At 54.2% G+C, this 20,653-nt stretch overlaps 1 protein-coding gene across 1 annotated transcript in view; it reads right to left on the bottom strand.

Moving 5' to 3' along the window:
- LOC123491976 (lysosomal-trafficking regulator-like) overlaps positions 1-19,515 on the bottom strand; it is a gene marked incomplete at its 3' end in the record, with an annotated part of 197,496 nt that extends 177,981 nt beyond the window's left edge. The window contains 2 exon segments of the mRNA XM_045223552.1: positions 17,780-18,069; positions 19,401-19,515. Coding sequence (XP_045079487.1) covers positions 17,780-17,860 — 81 coding nt within the window.
- Between the last annotated feature and the right edge of the window lie 1,138 nt (positions 19,516-20,653).

Here is a 20,653-nt window from a genome sequence, read left to right as displayed (position 1 = left end):
CCAGAGTTCCTCTGTGGAGATGGGAGAACCCAGCTGGTGGGGGGTAGAGTCCAGCGGGTGGGGGGAGAGTCCAGCTGGTGGGGGGTAGAGTCCAGCTGGTGGGGGTAGAGTCCAGCGGGTGGGGGGGAGAGTCCAGCGGGTGGGGGGGGTAGAGTCCAGCGGGTGGGGGGGTAGAGTCCAGCTGGTGGGGGTAGAGTCCAGCTGGTGGGGGGGTAGAGTCCAGCGGGTGGGGGGTAGAGTCCAGCGGGTGGGGGGTAGAGTCCAGCGGGTGGGGGGTAGAGTCCAGCTGGTGGGGGGTAGAGTCCAGCTGGTGGGGGTAGAGTCCAGCGGGTGGGGGGGTAGAGTCCAGCTGGTGGGGGTAGAGTCCAGCGGGTGGGGGGTGGAGTCCAGCTGGTGGGGGGTAGAGTCCAGCGGGTGGGGGTAGAGTCCAGCGGGTGGGGGTAGAGTCCAGCGGGTGGGGGGTGAGAGTCCAGCGGGTGGGGGGGTAGAGTCCAGCGGGTGGGGGGTAGAGTCCAGCTGGTGGGGGTAGAGTCCAGCGGGTGGGGGTAGAGTCCAGCTGGTGGGGGGTAGAGTCCAGCGGGTGGGGGGGTAGAGTCCAGCGGGTGGGGGGTAGAGTCCAGCGGGTGGGGGTAGAGTCCAGCGGGTGGGGGGTAGAGTCCAGCGGGTGGGGGGTAGAGTCCAGCGGGTGGGGGGGAGAGTCCAGCTGGTGGGGGGTAGAGTCCAGCTGGTGGGGGGTAGAGTCCAGCGGGTGGGGGGTAGAGTCCAGCTGGTGGGGGTAGAGTCCAGCGGGTGGGGGGTAGAGTCCAGCTGGTGGGGGGTAGAGTCCAGCTGGTGGGGGGGTAGAGTCCAGCGGGTGGGGGGTAGAGTCCAGCGGGTGGGGGGTAGAGTCCAGCGGGTGGGGGGCAGAGTCCAGCGGGTGGGGGGTAGAGTCCAGCGGGTGGGGGTAGAGTCCAGCTGGTGGGGGGTAGAGTCCAGCTGGTGGGGGGGGTAGAGTCCAGCGGGTGGGGGGTAGAATCCAGCTGGTGGGGGGTAGAGTCCAGCTGGTGGGGGGTAGAGTCCAGCTGGTGGGGGGTAGAGTCCAGCGGGTGGGGGGTAGAGTCCAGCTGGTGGGGGGTAGAGTCCAGCGGGTGGGGGTAGAGTCCAGCGGGTGGGGGGTAGAGTCCAGCGGGTGGGGGGGCAGAGTCCAGCGGGTGGGGGTAGAGTCCAGCAGGTGGGGGGTACAGTCCAGTGGGTGGGGGGTAGAGTCCAGCTGGTGGGGGGTAGAGTCCAGCTGGTGGGGAGTAGTCCAGCTGGTGGGGGGGTAGAGTTCAGCTGGTGGTGGGTAGAGTCCAGCGGGTGGGGGTGTAGAGTCCAGCGGGTGGGGGGTAGAGTCCAGCTGGTGGGGGGTAGAGTCCAGCCGGGTGGGGGGTAGAGTCCAGCTGGTGGGGGGTAGAGTCCAGCGGGTGGGGGGTAGAGTCCAGCGGGTGGGGGGTAGAGTCCAGCTGGTGGGGGTAGAGTCCAGCTGGTGGGGGGTAGAGTCCAGCGGGTGGGGGCGGCAGAGTCCAGCGGGTGGGGGGTAGAGTCCAGCGGGTGGGGGGTAGAGTCCAGCGGGTGGGGGGTAGAGTCCAGCTGGTGGGGGTAGAGTCCAGCTGGTGGGGGTAGAGTCCAGCGGGTGGGGGGTAGAGTCCAGCGGGTGGGGGTAGAGTCCAGCGGGTGGGGGGTAGAGTCCAGCGGGTGGGGGTAGAGTCCAGCGGGTGGGGGTAGAGTCCAGCGGGTGGGGGTAGAGTCCAGCGGGTGGGGGGTAGAGTCCAGCTGGTGGGGGGTAGAGTCCAGCAGGTGGGGGGTAGAGTCCAGCTGGTGGGGGGTAGAGTCCAGCGGGTGGGGGGGTAGAGTCCAGCGGGTGGGGGGTAGAGTCCAGCGGGTGGGGGGTAGAGTCCAGCGGGTGGGGGGTAGAGTCCAGCGGGTGGGGGGTAGAGTCCAGCTGGTGGGGGGTAGAGTCCAGCGGGTGGGGAGCGGCAGAGTCCAGCTGGTGGGGGGCAGAGTCCAGCGGGTGGGGGGCAGAGTCCAGCTGGTGGGGGGTAGAGTCCAGCGGGTGGGGGTAGAGTCCAGCTGGTGGGGGGTAGAGTCCAGCGGGTGGGGGGTAGAGTCCAGCTGGTGGGGGGTAGAGTCCAGCGGGTGGGGGGTAGAGTCCAGCGGGTGGGGGGTAGAGTCCAGCTGGTGGGGGGTAGAGTCCAGCGGGTGGGGGGTAGAGTCCAGCGGGTGGGGGGTAGAGTCCAGCTGGTGGGGGGTAGAGTCCAGCGGGTGGGGGGTAGAGTCCAGCGGGTGGGGGGTAGAGTCCAGCTGGTGGGGGTAGAGTCCAGCGGGTGGGGGGTAGAGTCCAGCGGGTGGGGGGTAGAGTCCAGCGGGTGGGGGCAGAGTCCAGCGGGTGGGGGGTAGAGTCCAGCTGGTGGGGGGCAGAGTCCAGCGGGTGGGGGGCGGCAGAGTCCAGCGGGTGGGGGGCGGCAGAGTCCAGCGGGTGGGGGCGGCAGAGTCCAGCGGGTGGGGGGTAAAGTCCAGCTGGTGGGGGTAGAGTCCAGCTGGTGGGGGGTAGAGTCCAGCTGGTGGGGGTAGAGTCCAGCTGGTGGGGGGTAGAGTCCAGCGGGTGGGGGGCAGAGTCCAGCGGGTGGGGGGCAGAGTCCAGCGGGTGGGGGGTAGAGTCCAGCTGGTGGGGGGCAGAGTCCAGCGGGTGGGGGGCGGCAGAGTCCAGCTGGTGGGGGGCAGAGTCCAGCGGGTGGGGGGGTAGAGTCCAGCTGGTGGGGGTAGAGTCCAGCGGGTGGGGGGCGGCAGAGTCCAGCTGGTGGGGGGGCAGAGTCCAGCGGGTGGGGGGTAGAGTCCAGCGGGTGGGGGGGCGGCAGAGTCCAGCTGGTGGGGGTAGAGTCCAGCGGGTGGGGGGTAGAGTCCAGCTGGTGGGGGGTAGAGTCCAGCTGGTGGGGGGCGGCAGAGTCCAGCTGGTGGGGGGTAGAGTCCAGCGGGTGGGGGGTAGAGTCCAGCTGGTGGGGGGTAGGGTCCAGCTGGTGGGGGGTAGAGTCCAGCGGGTGGGGGGCGGCAGAGTCCAGCTGGTGGGGGTAGAGTCCAGCGGGTGGGGGGCGGCAGAGTCCAGCTGGTGGGGGCAGAGTCCAGCGGGTGGGGGGGGCGGCAGAGTCCAGCTGGTGGGGGGGTAGAGTCCAGCGGGTGGGGGGTAGAGTCCAGCGGGTGGGGGGTAGAGTCCAGCGGGTGGGGGGCAGAGTCCAGCGGGTGGGGGCAGAGTCCAGCGGGTGGGGGGTAGAGTCCAGCGGGTGGGGGGTAGAGTCCAGCGGGTGGGGGGTAGAGTCCAGCGGGTGGGGGGTAGAGTCCAGCGGGTGGGGGGTAGAGTCCAGCGGGTGGGGGGTAGAGTCCAGCGGAGGGGGGTAGAGTCCAGCGGGTGGGGGGTAGAGTCCAGCTGGTGGGGGGGTGAGAGTCCAGCGGGTGGGGGGTAGAGTCCAGCGGGTTGGGGGCAGAGTCCAGCGGGTGGGGGGTAGAGTCCAGCGGGTGGGGGGCAGAGTCCAGCGGGTGGGGGGCAGCGTCGTCCAGGTTAGGGGAGGGTTTGGCCGGTCGGGAGGCCCAGCGTCGTCCAGGTTAGGGGGAGGGTTTGGCCGGGTCGGGAGGCCCAGCGTCGTCCAGGTTAGGGGAGGGTTTGGCCGGTCGGGAGGCCCAGCGTCGTCCAGGTTAGGGGAGGGTTTGGCCGGGTCGGGAGGCCCAGCGTCGTCCAGGTTAGGGGGAGGGTTTGGCCGGTCGGGGAGGCCCAGCGTCGTCCAGGTTAGGGGAGGGTTTGGCCGGTCGGGAGGCCCAGCGTCGTCCAGGTTAGGGGAGGGTTTGGCCGGTCGGGAGGCCCAGCGTCGTCCAGGTTAGGGGAGGGTTTGGCCGGGTCGGGAGGCCCAGCGTCGTCCAGGTTAGGGGAGGGTTTGGCCGGTCGGGAGGCCCAGCGTCGTCCAGGTTAGGGGAGGGTTTGGCCGGTCGGGAGGCCCAGCGTCGTCCAGGTTAGGGGGAGGGTTTGGCCGGTCGGGAGGCCCAGCGTCGTCCAGGTTAGGGGAGGGTTTGGCCGGTCGGGAGGCCCAGCGTCGTCCAGGTTAGGGGAGGGTTTGGCTGGTCGGGGAGGCCCAGCGTCGTCCAGGTTAGGGGAGGGTTTGGCCGGTCGGGAGGCCCAGCGTCGTCCAGGTTAGGGGAGGGTTTGGCCGGTCGGGAGGCCCAGCGTCGTCCAGGTTAGGGAGGGTTTGGCCGGTCGGGAGGCCCAGCGTCGTCCAGGTTAGGGGGAGGGTTTGGCCGGTCGGGAGGCCCAGCGTCGTCCAGGTTAGGGGGAGGGTTTGGCCGGTCGGGAGGCCCAGCGTCGTCCAGGTTAGGGAGGGTTTGGCCGGTCGGGAGGCCCAGCGTCGTCCCAGGTTAGGGGGAGGGTTTGGCCGGTCGGGGAGGCCCAGCGTCGTCCAGGTTAGGGGAGGGTTTGGCCGGGTCGGGAGGCCCAGCGTCGTCCAGGTTAGGGGAGGGTTTGGCCGGTCGGGAGGCCCAGCGTCGTCCAGGTTAGGGGAGGGTTTGGCCGGTCGGGAGGCCCAGCGGCGTCCAGGTTAGGGGAGGGTTTGGCCGGTCGGGAGGCCCAGCGGCGTCCAGGTTAGGGGGAGGGTTTGGCCGGTCGGGAGGCCCAGCGGCGGTCCAGGTTAGGGGGAGGGTTTGGCCGGTCGGGAGGCCCAGCGGCGTCCAGGTTAGGGAGGGTTTGGCCGGTCGGGAGCCCAGCGTCGTCCAGGTTAGGGGAGGGTTTGGCCGGTCGGGAGGCCCAGCGTCGTCCAGGTTAGGGGAGGGTTTGGCCGGTCGGGAGGCCCAGCGTCGTCCAGGTTAGGGGGAGGGTTTGGCCGGTCGGGAGGCCCAGCGTCGTCCAGGTTAGGGGAGGGTTTGGCCGGTCGGGAGGCCCAGGCCTCAGGTTAGGGGAGGGTTTGGCCGGTCGGGAGGCCCAGCGTCGTCCAGGTTAGGGGAGGGTTTGGCCGGTCGGGAGGCCCAGCGTCGTCCAGGTTAGGGGAGGGTTTGGCCGGTCGGGAGGCCCAGCGTCGTCCAGGTTAGGGGAGGGTTTGGCCGGTCGGGAGGCCCAGCGTCGTCCAGGTTAGGGAGGGTTTGGCCGGTCGGGAGGCCCAGCGTCGTCCAGGTTAGGGGAGGGTTTGGCCGGTCGGGAGGCCCAGCGTCGTCCAGGTTAGGGGAGGGTTTGGCCGGTCGGGAGGCCCAGCGTCGTCCAGGTTAGGGGAGGGTTTGGCCGGTCGGGAGGCCCAGCGTCGTCAGGTTAGGGGAGGGTTTGGCCGGTCGGGAGGCCCAGCGTCGTCCCAGGTTAGGGGAGGGTTTGGCCGGTCGGGAGGCCCAGCGTCGTCCAGGTTAGGGGGAGGGTTTGGCCGGTCGGGAGGCCCAGCGTCGTCCAGGTTAGGGGAGGGTTTGGCCGGTCGGGAGGCCCAGCGTCGTCCAGGTTAGGGGAGGGTTTGGCCGGTCGGGAGGCCCAGCGTCGTCCAGGTTAGGGGAGGGTTTGGCCGGTCGGGGAGGCCCAGCGTCGTCCAGGTTAGGGGAGGGTTTGGCCGGTCGGGAGGCCCAGCGTCGTCCAGGTTAGGGGAGGGTTTGGCCGGTCGGGAGGCCCAGCGTCGTCCAGGTTAGGGGAGGGTTTGGCCGGTCGGGAGGCCCAGCGTCGTCCAGGTTAGGGGGAGGGTTTGGCCGGTCGGGAGGCCCAGCGTCGTCCCAGGTTAGGGGAGGTTTGGCCGGCCGAGGCCCAGCGTCGTCAGGAAAGGGAGGGTTTGGCCGGTCGGGAGGCCCAGCGTCGTCCAGGTTAGGGGGAGGGTTTGGCCGGTCGGGAGGCCTAGCGTCGGCCCAGGTTAGGGGGAGGGTTTGGCGGTCGGGAGGCCCAGCGTCGTCCAGGTTAGGGGAGGGTTTGGCCGGTCGGGAGGCCCAGCGTCGTCCAGGTTAGGGGAGGGTTTGGCCGGTCGGGAGGCCCAGCGTCGTCCCAGGTTAGGGGAGGGTTTGGCCGGTCGGGAGGCCCAGCGTCGTCCAGGTTAGGGGAGGGTTTGGCCGGTCGGGAGGCCCAGCGTCGTCCAGGTTAGGGGAGGGTTTGGCCGGTCGGGAGGCCCAGCGTCGTCCCAGGTTAGGGGGAGGGTTTGGCCGGTCGGGAGGCCCAGCGTCGTCCAGGTTAGGGGAGGGTTTGGCCGGTCGGGAGGCCCAGCGTCGTCCAGGTTAGGGGGAGGGTTTGGCCGGTCGGGAGGCCCAGCGTCGTCCAGGTTAGGGGAGGGTTTGGCCGGTCGGGAGGCCCAGCGTCGTCCAGGTTAGGGGAGGGTTTGGCCGGTCGGGAGGCCCAGCGTCGTCCAGGTTAGGGGGAGGGTTTGGCCGGTCGGGAGGCCCAGCGTCGTCCAGGTTAGGGGGAGGGTTTGGCCGGTCGGGAGGCCCAGCGTCGTCCAGGTTAGGGGAGGGTTTGGCCGGTCGGGAGGCCCAGCGTCGTCCAGGTTAGGGGAGGGTTTGGCCGGTCGGGAGGCCCAGCGTCGTCCAGGTTAGGGAGGGTTTGGCCGGGTCGGGAGGCCCAGCGTCGTCCAGGTTAGGGGAGGGTTTGGCCGGTCGGGAGGCCCAGCGTCGTCCAGGTTAGGGGAGGGTTTGGCCGGTCGGGAGGCCCAGCGTCGTCCCAGGTTAGGGGGAGGGTTTGGCCGGTCGGGAGGCCGCGTCGTCCAGGTTAGGGGAGGGTTTGGCCGGTCGGGAGGCCCAGCGTCGTCAGGTTAGGGGAGGGTTTGGCCGGTCGGGGAGGCCCAGCGTCGTCCAGGTTAGGGGAGGGTTTGGCCGGTCGGGAGGCCCAGCGTCGTCCAGGTTAGGGGAGGGTTTGGCCGGTCGGGAGGCCCAGCGTCGTCCAGGTTAGGGGAGGGTTTGGCCGGTCGGGAGGCCCAGCGTCGTCCAGGTTAGGGGGAGGGTTTGGCCGGTCGGGAGGCCCAGCGTCGTCCAGGTTAGGGGGAGGGTTTGGCCGGTCGGGAGGCCCAGCGTCGTCCAGGTTAGGGGAGGGTTTGGCCGGTCGGGAGGCCCAGCGTCGTCCAGGTTAGGGGAGGGTTTGGCCGGGTCGGGAGGCCCAGCGTCGTCCAGGTTAGGGGGAGGGTTTGGCCGGTCGGGAGGCCCAGCGTCGTCCAGGTTAGGGGAGGGTTTTGCCCAGCCGTCGTCCAGGTTAGGGGAGGGTTTGGCCGGTCGGGAGGCCCAGCGTCGTCCAGGTTAGGGGAGGGTTTGGCCGGTCGGGAGGCCCAGCGTCGTCCAGGTTAGGGGAGGGTTTGGCCCAGCGTCGTCCAGGTTAGGGGAGGGTTTGGCCGGTCGGGAGGCCCAGCGTCGTCCAGGTTAGGGGAGGGTTTGGCCGGTCGGGAGGCCCAGCGTCGTCCAGGTTAGGGGAGGGTTTGGCCGGTCGGGAGGCCCAGCGTCGTCCAGGTTAGGGGAGGGTTTGGCCCAGCGTCGTCCAGGTTAGGGGAGGGTTTGGCCGGTCGGGAAGTCCTTCCCCTATCGCGCTCTAGCGACTCCTGTGGCAGGCCGGGCGCATGCACGCTGACACGGTGGCCAGCTGGACGGTGTTTGGTGTGGCTAGCTTCCGGGTTAAGCGAGCAGTGTGTCAAGAAGCAGTGCGGCTTGGCAGGGTCGTGTTTCGAAGGACGCATGGCTCTCGACCTTCGACTCTCCCGAGTCCCTAAGGGAGTTGCAGCTATGGGACAAGACTAATTGGGGAGAAAAAGGGGTAAAAAGTACAACAAAAAAAGAGTCCAGGGTAGTCAAAAAGAGTTAACGCTAAAAGGTTCAATGCAGTTAGTCCAGGTAGCTATTTGGTTAACTATTTTGTAGTCTTATGGTTTGGAGGTAGAAGCTGTTCAGGGTCCTTTTGGTTCCAGACTTAGCGCTCCGGTACCACTTGCCGTGCGGTAGCAGAGAGAGAAGTCTATGACTTGGGTGGCTGGAGTCTTTTTTTAAGGCCTTCTTCTGACACCGCCTGGTATAAACGGTCCTGGATGGCAGGGTTTATGTTCATATTTACCTCAACTACCTTGTACCCCTGCAAATGGACTCAGTACTGGTACCCCGTGTACATAGCCAAGTTATCGTTACTCATCGTGTATTTATTCTGGTGTTATTATTTCGTCTATCTTATTCCCTCTGCGTTGCCTTGGGAACGGCCTGTAAGTATTTCATTGTTAGTCTACACCTGCTGGTTTACGAAGCATGTGACAAATAACATTTGGTTTGAACATTTGATTTGAGACAGATACACAGTCTGTGTGTGTGGGCCGGCCTATCACTGTGTGGCTCCATCACACAGCTGGGTAACTATTGAAAACAGCTGACATCAGCACAACAGAGAGAGAAGAGAATTGCAGGGTCGTCGAGTACACACACACACACACACACACACGCTGATACACACACACACACACACACAATCAATCGTAGCCCTCTGCAGTACAGGCACCAGGCCAATAGGGAGGGCCTCTACTTAAATACAACAGGACAGAGACAGCCTCCATGATACAGATAACTACATACACTGGGACAGAAGCATGTCGATACAGCACAGCTGTTATCATGTTACACTGATGCAGAGACATACAGAGACATGGTGCGAACAGCACAGCTCTGCTTGCTATCAGGTGAGAGACAGAGGAGAGGAGAGGAGAGGAGAGGAGAGGAGAGGAGAGGAGAGGAGAGGAGAGGAGAGGAGAGGAGAGGAGAGGAGAGGAGAGGAGAGAGAGGAGAGGAGAGGAGAGGAGAGGAGAGGAGAGGAGAGAGAGGAGAGGGAGAGGAGAGGAGAGGAGAGGAGAGGAGAGAGGAGAGGAGAGGAGAGGAGAGGAGAGGAGAGGAGGAGAGGAGAGGAGAGGAGAGGAGAGGAGAGGAGAGGAGAGGAGAGAGAGAGGAGAGGAGAGGAGAGAGAGGAGAGGAGAGGAGAGGAGAGGAGAGGAGAGGAGAGGAGAGGAGAGGAGAGGAGAGAGGAGAGGAGAGGAGAGGAGAGGAGAGGAGAGGAGAGGAGAGGAGAGGAGAGGAGAGGAGGAGAGGAGAGGAGAGGAGAGGAGAGGAGAGGAGAGAGAGGAGAGGAGAGGAGAGGAGAGGAGAGGAGAGGAGAGAGGAGAGGAGAGGAGAGGAGAGGAGGAGAGGAGAGGAGAGGAGAGGAGAGGAGAGGAGAGGAGAGGAGAGGAGAGGAGAGGAGAGGAGAGGAGAGGAGAGGAGAGGAGAGGAGAGGAGAGGAGAGGAGAGGAGAGCTGTTTGTTATCAGATGAGAGGAGAGGAGAGGAGATGAGGAGAGAGCTGTTTGTTATCAGAGGAGAGGAGATGAGGAGAGAGCTGTTTGTTATCAGAGGAGAGGAGAGGAGAGATGAGGAGAGAGCTGTTTGTTATCAAAGGAGAGGAGAGGAGATGAGGAGAGATGAGGAGAGAGCTGTTTGTTATCAGAGGAGAGGAGATGAGGAGAGAGCTGTTTGTTATCAGAGGAGGAGATGAGGAGAGAGCTGTTTGTTATCAGATGAGAGGAGAGGAGATGAGGAGAGATGAGGAGAGAGCTGTTTGTTATCAGAGGAGAGGAGAGGAGAGAGCTGTTTGTTATCAGAGGAGAGGAGATGAGGAGAGAGCTGTTTGTTATCAGAGGAGAGGAGAGATGAGGAGAGAGCTGTTTGTTATCAGAGGAGAGATGAGGAGAGAGCTGTTTGTTATCAGAGGAGAGGAGGAGAGATGAGGAGAGAGCTGTTTGTTATCAGAGGAGAGGAGATGAGGAGAGAGCTGTTTGTTATCAGAGGAGAGGAGATGAGGAGAGAGCTGTTTGTTATCAGAGGAGAGGAGAGGAGATGAGGAGAGAGCTTTTTGTTATCAGAGGAGAGGAGAGATGAGGAGAGAGCTGTTTGTGATCAGAGGAGAGGAGAGATGAGGAGAGAGCTGTTTGTTATCAGAGGAGAGGAGATGAGGAGAGAGCTGTTTGTTATCAGAGGAGGAGATGAGGAGAGAGCTGTTTGTTATCAGAGGAGGAGATGAGGAGAGAGCTGTTTGTTATCAGAGGAGAGGAGATGAGGAGAGAGCTGTTTGTTATCAGAGGAGGAGATGAGGAGAGAGCTGTTTGTGATCAGAGGAGAGGAGATGAGGAGAGAGCTGTTTGTTATCAGAGGAGAGGAGATGAGGAGAGAGCTGTTTGTGATCAGAGGAGAGGAGATGAGGAGAGAGCTGTTTGTGATCAGAGGAGAGGAGATGAGGAGAGAGCTGTTTGTTATCAGAGGAGAGGAGATGAGGAGAGAGCTGTTTGTTATCAGAGGAGAGGAGAGGAAATGAGGAGAGAGCTGTTTGTTATCAGAGGAGAGGAAATGAGGAGAGAGCAGCAGTGATGAAACAAGATTAATTATACCCAGAGAGAGAGGAAGATGCTACCAACACGGTCATTACACACAGTGTGTGGACTGCTATGTGCTGTGAATGAGAGAGAAGCACACAAAACACAGATAGTAGCAATCCTGTCATAAAACAAGCCATGACGATAACTCAGAGGAGAGAACCCACCGATGCAGCTGCTGCTACTCTGCTGCTACTCTGCTGCTACTCTGTTGTTACTCTGTTGTACATCTGGGCTTGTGGATCTCCATGGCAACTGGGGACATGAGTAGTAGTAATTCTGATGTTGTCGCAAGTGCAGTGAAATGATTGTTTCTAGCACAGACAACGCAGCCGTATCGAGCATAATAATAATAATAATAATAAGCCATTTAGCAGACGCTTTTATCCAAAGCGACTTACAGTCATGTGTGCATACATTCTTTTTTATTTTTTGTGTATGGGTGGTCCCGGGGATCGAACCCACTACCTTGGCGTTACAAGCGCCGTGCTCTACCAGCTGAGCTACAGAGGACCACAATACAATAACAATACACAGTCTATAATATAAATATACTGTATATGTATGTGAATGGTATGCATAGACACTACATGAATAGAAAAAGGTACAGCAGTTATATAGTATGAGCCATGACTAGAATACAGTATATAAAACAGTCAAAAGGTTTGGACACACCTACTCATTCAAGGGTTTTTCTATATTTTTACTATTTTCTACATTGTAGAATAACAGTGAAGACATCAAAACTATGAAATAACACATATGGAATCATGTAGTAACCAAAAAAGTGTTAAACAAATCAAAGAATCAAAAAGATTCTTCAAAGTAGCCATCCTTTTCCAACATTCTTGAAGGAGCTCCCACATATGCTGAGCACTTGTTGGATGATTTTCCTTCACTCTGCGGTCCAACTCATCCCAAACCATCTCAATTGGGTTGAGGTCGGGTGATTGTGGAGGCCAGGTCATCTGATGCAGCACTCCATCACTCTCCTTCTTGGTAAAATAGCCCTTACACAGCCTGGAGGTGTGTTGGGTCATTGTCGTGTTGAAAAACAAATGATAGTCCCACTAAGCGCAAACCAGATGGGATGGCGTATCGCTGCAGAATGCTGTGGTAGGCATGCTGGTTAAGTGTGCATTGAATTCTAAATAAATCACAGACAGTGTCACCACCAAAGCACCCCGACACCATCACACCTCCTCCTCCATGCTTCACGGTGGGAACCACACATGTGGAGATCATCCGTTCACCTACTCTGCGTCTCACAAAGACATGGCGGTTGGAACCAAAAATCTCACATTTGGACTCATCAGACCAAAGGACAGATTTCCACCGGTCTAATGTCTATTGCTCGTGTTTCTTGGCCCAAGCAAGTCCCTTCTTCTTATTGGTGTCCTTTAGTAGTGGTTTCTTTGCAGCAATTCGACCATGAAGGCCTGATTCACGCAGTCTCCTCTGAACAGTTGATGTTGAGATGTGTCTGTGACTTGAACTCTGTGAAGCATTTATTTGGGCTGCAATTTCTGAGGCTGGTAACTCTAATGAACTTATCCTCTGCAGCAGAGGAAACTCCGGGTCTTCCTTTCCTGTGGCGGTCCTCATGAGAGCCAGTTTCATCATAGCGCTTGATGGTTTTTGTGACTGTACTTGAGGACATTTTCAAAGTTCTTCACATTTTTCAGATTGACTGACCATCCTGTCTTAAAGTAATGATGGACTGTCGTTTCTCTTTGCTTATATGAGCTATTCTTGCCATAATATGGACTTGGTATTTTACCAAATAGGGCTATCTTCTGTATACCCCCCCCACCTTGTCACAACACAAATGATTAGCTCAAACACATTAAGAAGGAAAGAAATTCCACAAATTAACTTTTCAGAAGGCACACCTGTTAATTGAAATGCATTCCAGGTGACTACCTCATGAAGCTGGTTGAGAGAATGCCAAGCGTGTGCAAAGTTGTCATCAAGGCAAAGGGTAGCTATTTGAAGAATCTCAAATATAAAATATATTTTGATTTGTTTAACACTTTTTTGGTTACTACATGATCCATGTACCTGTGTGTTTTCTACAACGTAGAAAATAGTAAAAAGAAAAGAAAAACCCTTGACTGTGCCTTTAAACAGCTTGGAAAATTCCAGAAATTGAAATTCCATGGCTTTAGAAGCTTCTGATAGGCTAATTGACATCATTTGAGTCAATTGGAGGTGTACCTGTGGATTTATTTCAAGGCCTACCTTCAAACTCAGTGCCTCCTTGCTTGACATCATGGGAAAATCAAAAGAAATCAGCCAAGACCTAAGAAAATAAATTGTAGACCTCCACAAGTCTGGTTCATCCTTGGGAGCAATTTCCAAACGCCTGAAGGTACCACGTTCATCCTTCGACCACATGGCTTGGTTTTTGCTCTGACATGCACTGTCAACTGTGGGACCTTTTATAGACAGATGTGTGCCTTTCCAAATCATGTCCAATCAATTGAATTTTCCACAGATGGACTCCAATCAAGTTGTAGTAACATCTCAAGGATGATCAATGGAAACAGGATGCACCGGAGCTCAATTTCTGTAAGTCGCTTTGGATAAAACGTCTGCTAAATGGCATTATTATTATTATTATTAAAATTTCGAGTCTCATAGCAAACGGTCTGAATACTTATGTAAATAAGGTATCTTTTAAAAATATTTTTATTAAATTTGTAAACATTTCTAAAAACCTATTTTTGCTTTGTCATTATAGGGTATTGTGTGCAGATGTTTGCAAATGTTGTTTTCCTCGAAGCGGGCAAATGTGTATAGTTTGTCCAGGAGCGAGGCGTTGGTGTCCAGGAGCGAGGCGTTGGTGTCCGCAACGCGGATGTCTTTCCCTTTATCATCTGTGATTGTTTGGAGTCCCTTCCACATGCGTCTCATGTCTGAGCTGTTGAATTGGGACTCCATTATGTCCCTGTACTGTCGTTTTTGCCTTGCGGAAGTCACAGCTGGTCTGTTTGTTCACGTCCATGTTCCCAGTCACCTTAATGTGATTAAATGCGCTGGTTGCTGCACGAATGCTGCCATCTATCCACGGTTTCTGGTTTGGAAAAATTATAATCGTCACAGTAGGTACAACATCCTCTATGCACTTCCTGGTGAACCCAGTCACTTCCTGGTGAACCCAGTCACTTCCTGGTGAACCCAGTCACTTCCTGGTGAACCCAGTCACAGAGTCAGTGGATATGTCGATACTATTCCCAGAGGCGACCTGGAAAATGTCCCAGTCCGCATGATCAAAAACAGTCTTGAAGCATAGATTCCGATTGGTCAGACCAACGTTGAACAGTCCGCTTAAGTTTCTGCCTATAGGGGTATCGGCACCTAAGCATCGCGATATCGTATTGTGGAGGTCCCTGGCAATTCCCAACACTAGACAATATATCTGGAGAGAGCCATGATTCCGTAAAACAGAGCATGTTCCAGTCCCTGAAGTCTCTCTGGAAGTAGATCCTCACTCTGAGCTAGTCTACTGTATTGTCCAGGGACTGAACGTTAGCCAGTAATATACTCGGACGTGGTGGATGTTTTGCTCGCTGCCTGAGCCTGACTACAACCCACTTCTCCGGCGTCGACGTTATGGTGTAGCACCCGGGATGAATGGGCCTGCCTGAGGAAGTCCAAACATTTTACATTTACATTTTAGTCATTTAGCAGACGCTCTTATCCAGAACGACTTACAGGAGCAATTAGGGTTAAGTGCCTTGCTCAAGGGCACATCGATAGATTTTTCACCTAGTCGGCTCGGGGATTAGAACCAGCGACCTTTCGGTTACTGGCACAACGCTCTTAACCACTAAGCTACCTGCCAGACCCCGGATCCAGTTCAGGGAAGTCACATTTCTGGTGAGTGACCGCCCATCTAATGTCCAAAAGTAATTTTCGGCTGTAGGTTATAATACTAGAAATGTTCTGAGTAAATCATGTAAGAAATAACACACAAAAAATACATACTGCAAAGTTGGGTAGGAGCTAGAAACAGGGCGACCATGTCTGTCGGCACCATCTAGTCACTTCTCTCTCCGTCCATGACTGCTCCTCTTCTCTCCTCTCTTCAGTCAATGAGGGAGAGACGAGAGAGGACAACTTGCACCGAAAGGTAAATTAGCTTTAATATCCAAATGCACAAAAATGCCTCTCCGCTTTTCAAACACTTACCCCAGAATCATCCCAGACCCCAGTCCTGTTGGCTAACACACCACTAACCACTCATGGTCAGAGGAGTGAGGACCGTGGCACTGGAAAGCCTTAGTTCGGACAGAACTGAACTGAGCTTCAGCTACTAGCCTGACTGATATATCAATGGAGCGGAGGACACATTACAAATAGATGTTATTTCTATGGAGGACACCTCATCTCCTTTGTAAAGCACGAAACCTACAGTAAAAAACTAGGTCATCGTTAAAAAAGGCCCAGTATATCTCCATAGAAATAAGAGATCTTGTGACTTCCCCTTGACAAAAGCATTATTAAGCCTCAGTATGAGACAGAGCAAAGCACTACGAGTCCACTGACTATGTTATGCTGTGAATATCCAGGATAGGGCCAGGATTCATAAGGCATTTCTGATCTAGGGTCAGCTTTGCCTTCTGATCATAATAAATAGGATTAAATGGACAACAGGGGACCTGATCCTAGATCAGTGGCTCTGCTCTGGGTCTGCAGTCCAATCCCAGGCTTTCCTCTGGCGGTTGAACAGCCTAATCTGAGTCTGGTGATCTCTCCGTTGAGGACTCACGGTCACGGGGTGAGAGGTACCAGAAAGAGAGCAGGGGGAGGTGCAGTTGGTTCACATGGTGTAGTGGTGGCCTGGGAGAGGTCAGAACTAAAAACTCAGTTTGGTATTTACTTTTTCCACTTAGGCCCTTAAGGCTGGGCTCAGTCTAGTAACGGAGAAAAGGACCTGTGCTTCGTATGCTTGGCCAGACAGACACCCAGCAGGCAAGCTGTGGTTGACACTCACGCCCGCCTAATCGTCTTTGCTGTAACTTACATTAAGTCTGTCCGTCTGCTGGCTGTATCAGTTAAAGCCAGGGTTCATACACATTTTGAAAGATGGAATTTCATGACTTTTAACCTAATTGCCATCACCAACAATAGTGAACATTAAATTGCCAGAACATTGAAAATGTCCCATGGTCTCTGTCAGGTCCACATTGGGTAGACATCAATGGAAACATAGGCAATTACTATGAAATAATACAATATTTCAGTTGTGTTTATTACTTACATTTTTATTTGATGACTTTATTATTTTTCATTCCTTAAAGACATCATCTCATCTCAGGCAGTAGCAGCCAGCCAGACAACGTTGTGCTCCCCGTACTGTCCTGTCTTTAGTCATGCTACGTAGCTAACCTGCCTAAAGTATGCTGCAGAGCTGTCTGACTAAATCATTGTACTAGTTCTTCAAAGTAGATAAGGCATACTTTCACCAACTGTCTCTATCTCTCTCTCTTGTTGTTGTGGTGTGTAAATTTTTCTCTCCTGAGGTATATGTAGTCTGTGTGTATCTAACCTAAATTAGCAGGCGTAAAAGTGTATCCATCTCTGTCCGAACCAGAAAGAACAGGCGCAATGGATTATGGTCATTGTAGTTAATTACCACGTTTCTGCATTGAACTAGGTTGAATAATATTTTGCTTAGTGAAAACTACAACTCCCTTCAGCCCAGCGGCCCACATAGCTCTTTACTTGATTTCTAATTGAACCAACTGTCAATGAATTGCTTAATAACCAGAAGAAACTAAGACATTTTGGTTAATCGCTCAGCACTAGATTAAACAGACCAGTCAACACACGCTCACACAATACACAGCACACAAACCAGTCAACACACACAGACCAGTCAACACACACACAAACCAGTCAACACACACAAACCAAACAACACACACACACACAAACCAGTCAACACACACAAACCAAACAACACACACACACACACACACAAATACAACACACACACACACAAAAACAACACACACAGCCTTTTCATGAGCCTCTGACCTACTCGGTTCCCATTTGGACAGACATGATTGAGGTTTTAGTGAACTACCACTTGGCATCCACACCAGACCACAGCTACCTCACAAGTAAATCCAGACTTCAAGTAGCCAAAATAGAAATGCATCCGGAATTCTGTATACCACTGGTGATGTGGCACAGAAGAGCACTGCCATATTCACACACAGGCTGCACTAGCCTATAGCCTAGCGTTGTCTTTGCCATAAAGGCTAAACTAGACAGACTGAACCATCTCATCTCTTTTGCTTCCCCATCTGGTCTGCTATCAACTAATGTTTCTTTGCAAAAAAGTTCTGCTGAAGTAACTTTCCCTTATTTTAACATATGATGTGACTGAAGTAGCCAATCTGATATATACCTTCTGTGGACCTAAGGCAAGCTGATAGTCTGTGGACCTAAGGCAAGCTGATAGTCTGTGGACCTAAGGCAAGCTGATAGTCTGTGGACCTAAGGCAAGCTGATAGTCTGTGGACCTAAGGCAAGCTGATAGTCTGTGGACCTAAGGCAAGCTGATAGTCTGTGGACCTAAGGCAAGCTGATAGTCTGTGGACCTAAGGCAAGCTGATAGTCTGTGGACCTAAGGCAAGCTGATAGTCTGTGGACCTAAGGCAAGCTGATAGTCTGTGGACCTAAGGCAAGCTGGCAGCAGAGTACAGAGCGTGGTCATTTGTGGGGAAACAGATCTGAACAAATGTTTTCCTCGATCAGCTTAATCCTGTGATGAACGATCACCATTCTTATGCTCCTGAGTTGGTCTAATCGCCTACCGGAAAAATCTACAAAGTAGACCATGTGACTTACCAGAACCCAGTTAGGTAATGACAAGTGGTATAATGAATAGCAGCAAACATCCCGTTAAGCCATTATACTACTGGTGTCCATGTGTACTACAGCCAATGCCTCTATATTAGGCTAGTATACCGCAGCAGGGATTTCCCACATCTACAGTAGCGTATTTCACGTGCTATTCATTGACAGAACCCCTATTTTTAAAAGTCATACAACAATAACGATCATGTTGCAACAGCTGTAATGTGAATGACAGTTTCATCGCGCAAAAAAGTTGCTCGTAAGCTGTCATGTGGAGTTGTGGCTAGCTGCCATAATGGTCAGATCCACCTCTGGATCAGGGTCCCAATGTCTGATAACATGGGACGAGCCAAACACACCAGGGTACCCATCTTAGTGTATTAGGGTCTATACTGACTTGTGTTTTGACCTGCTGTCATATGAGTTGTGTTGTGGCCAGCTCTGGTCCAGGTCAGTAGTGCCTGTTCCTCTTAGTAGAGGAACGCGTAGTAATGCCCTGGACCAGAGCTATGCTGTGGCTTGATATTGGCTAGCTGCTGGACCTACCTGTAGCTCTGATCCTTGTACTCGACAGTCCATGTACTTCTCCCAGGCAAAGGCCAGGTTAGCCAGGTGTGGATTGGCCATGTCCCAGGGCTGTAGGTGTACTTCAGGCAGCGGAACCAAGGTAGGGTTGGGGACAGGGACTCACTCCTCGTCTGAGGAAGTCAAATGTTAACCAGGGCCAGCTCAGTTCAGTTCAACAGTCAGTTCATCCTAGTGAGTCACACATAATCCATGACGTCTGGCTGTAGCTAGAACAGATGGTTGGAAGTGTTGCTTCTGTTTGTTGGTTCCTGCAGAAAACATCATAATAAAACAAGTGTTGACGCTTTGGCAAACATCACCATCATCTTGCTGGGTGTCTGTACAGAAAAAAGACTGTAGTTGGTAAGCCGCTAGCTAGCTAGCTAGCTAAGTATATGGTTAAACTAATATTAAGTCAATAAATAAATGACAATTTCTATAATTTCCACTCTCTTCTCACATCATAACTAACCTAACACAGCAGGCGTTAAAGAAACGGCTGAAACTAGATCACCCGACATACTGGTCTTCAGGAGAAAAAGGTTATCTTCTGCACTGTTCAACCAAGCCAGTAAATGTGGAGGAGTTAAGATAAGAACGTCCACTTGTTAAAGGGATACTTAGGGATTTTGGCAATGAGGCCCTTTATCTACTTAACCAGTCGGGTGAACAGGTGGATACCATTTTTATGTCTCTGTGTCCCGTATGAAGGAAGTTAGAGGTAGTTTCGCGAGACAGCGTTAACGCAATGACTGGAAGTCTATGGGTATCTGCTAGCATGCTAGTAGATACCCATAGACTTCCAGTCAATGCGCTAACGCTAGTTCGCGTTGGCTCGCGAAACGACCTCTGACTTCCTTCATACTGGACACAGAGACATAAAAATGGTATCCACGAGTTCATCTGACTCTGGGGAAGTAGATAAAGGGCCTCATTGCCAAAATCCAGAAGTATCCCTTTAACGTCCAAAAGCGAAAGTCGCTTCACAGGCTCTCTAGGGTACACGGCAGAGGCTACTGCCGCGTTCAAAACATCTGGGAACTCGGAATAATAAGATTTTTAAAATGACGTCAGTGATCTTCAGGTCTGATTGTCAGAGCTCTAGAATGAAGCCCTTTCAAATCGATTTTTCCCAGTCCGAGTTCCCAGTTGTTTTGAACGCAATGAAGTTGGAAGTTGGAGATTTCTCAGTTTCCCAGTTGTTTTGAACGCGGCATACATCACAACTGACTGCATGGTAATGCCAACCGCTGGCTAGTAACTGTCAACAGTTGCTATCCTTTTAGATAGCATACTAGCGACATAGCTAGCTATGCTAGCTTCCTGTGTCTGGCAAGGCGCAACGGCACATTTCAATATTAAAATCCTGGACAGTGCTTACTGTTTGAAACGGGATGGCTGGAGAGTGGAATTACGGGCTCCAGTGGACCATTTCCCCACTGGCTAAGTTAGCTAGCTGCACTGCTAACTGGAGCTGTCAAACTGAAACGTCCCGCATCTCCAACTACGTTCCAAAGCCGTTATAAAGCTTCAAACGACCACTCCTTCACTTTACAAAGCAACTGAAAAAACGGCTAGTAGCTTAGCTATTCTCACATACCCGTTCCTATGAGTGTCCAGGACGCTCTCCAAGCTGCGAAACTATCCACCGTTGAGATATCATACGGAATACACAAACCGAAGAAGACAACCGCAACCGGGGGATCTGCGGTCTAGTCGCCATTGGATAAAAAAAGAGGCTGACCTCCCGATCAATCAAACGTCTTCTTTACGGACACGCTCTGACTCACCCGTCAATCATCTGACGTCATCAGTGTCCCCCTCAGTGGGCGGGGTCTCTCTCTAAAACAGGGCGCGCGCTCAACGACCGTACAAAGGGGCACGCACGAAGCAGTCGGTTTTCACCGGATGCATTGACAGAAGGTTGAATGTTTTTTGAAGCACAGTTACTAGACAGGAATTTGCGCTGAATTCAGCGAAAACAAATGCCCTACTACAAACACACGGTGCAACGGAGCCTTTTTTTTTTTTTATACACTGAGTGAGCTCTTTTATAGACCTATACAGTGAGAGAAGATCAGGATGTGACGCAAGGAAGTGGGAAGAGCCAAGCATGAGCTAGTGAGATCCTATTGGCGTGTTCTAGTATTTATTTGCATATTTCCGTTAGTGAACGCCCATTTTGTGCAATAACTCAACTCGCCCTTGCAACTCCTAAACAACGCGATTTTTTTGAAACTTTGGTAAAGAGTAAAGTCTACAAAACGCAGCGCACTCTGTTTGTTACATATTCTAGTTTTGTAAACAGAAAATTGTATGGAGATTAAATGTTTAATCGATGAGAAAATTAGCAGAATGTCGGCCAAAATCCATCTCGCTCCATCTTCTCCCACTGCTGGCCACTGGGCGTCCTCTCATCACCAAATCAAATCAAATCAAATCAAATGATATTGTCCGCATACACATATTTAGCAGATGCTATTGCCAGTGTAGCGAAATGCTTGTGTTTCTAGCTCCAACAGTGCAGTAATATCTACATTTACATTTTAGTCATTTAGCAGACGCTCTTATCCAGAGCGACTTACATATCTAACAATACACAACAATACATACAAATCTAAAAGTAGAATAATTGAATTAATAAACATTTAAATATTAGGAACAGCAATGTCAGAGTCAGAAGTATAAGTATATACAGTACCAGTCAAAAGTTTGGACACACCTAGTCATTCAAGGTTTTTTCTTTATTTTTACTATTTTCTACATTGTAGAATAATAGTGAAGACATCAACACTATGAAATAACACATATGGAATCATCTAGTAACCAAAAAAGTGTTAAACAAATCAACAC

Source organism: Coregonus clupeaformis, chromosome 1 (genome assembly GCF_020615455.1).
Source record: "Coregonus clupeaformis isolate EN_2021a chromosome 1, ASM2061545v1, whole genome shotgun sequence".
Classification (NCBI taxonomy): Eukaryota; Metazoa; Chordata; class Actinopteri; order Salmoniformes; family Salmonidae; genus Coregonus; species Coregonus clupeaformis.
This window is presented reverse-complemented; position numbering and strand designations above follow the sequence as displayed.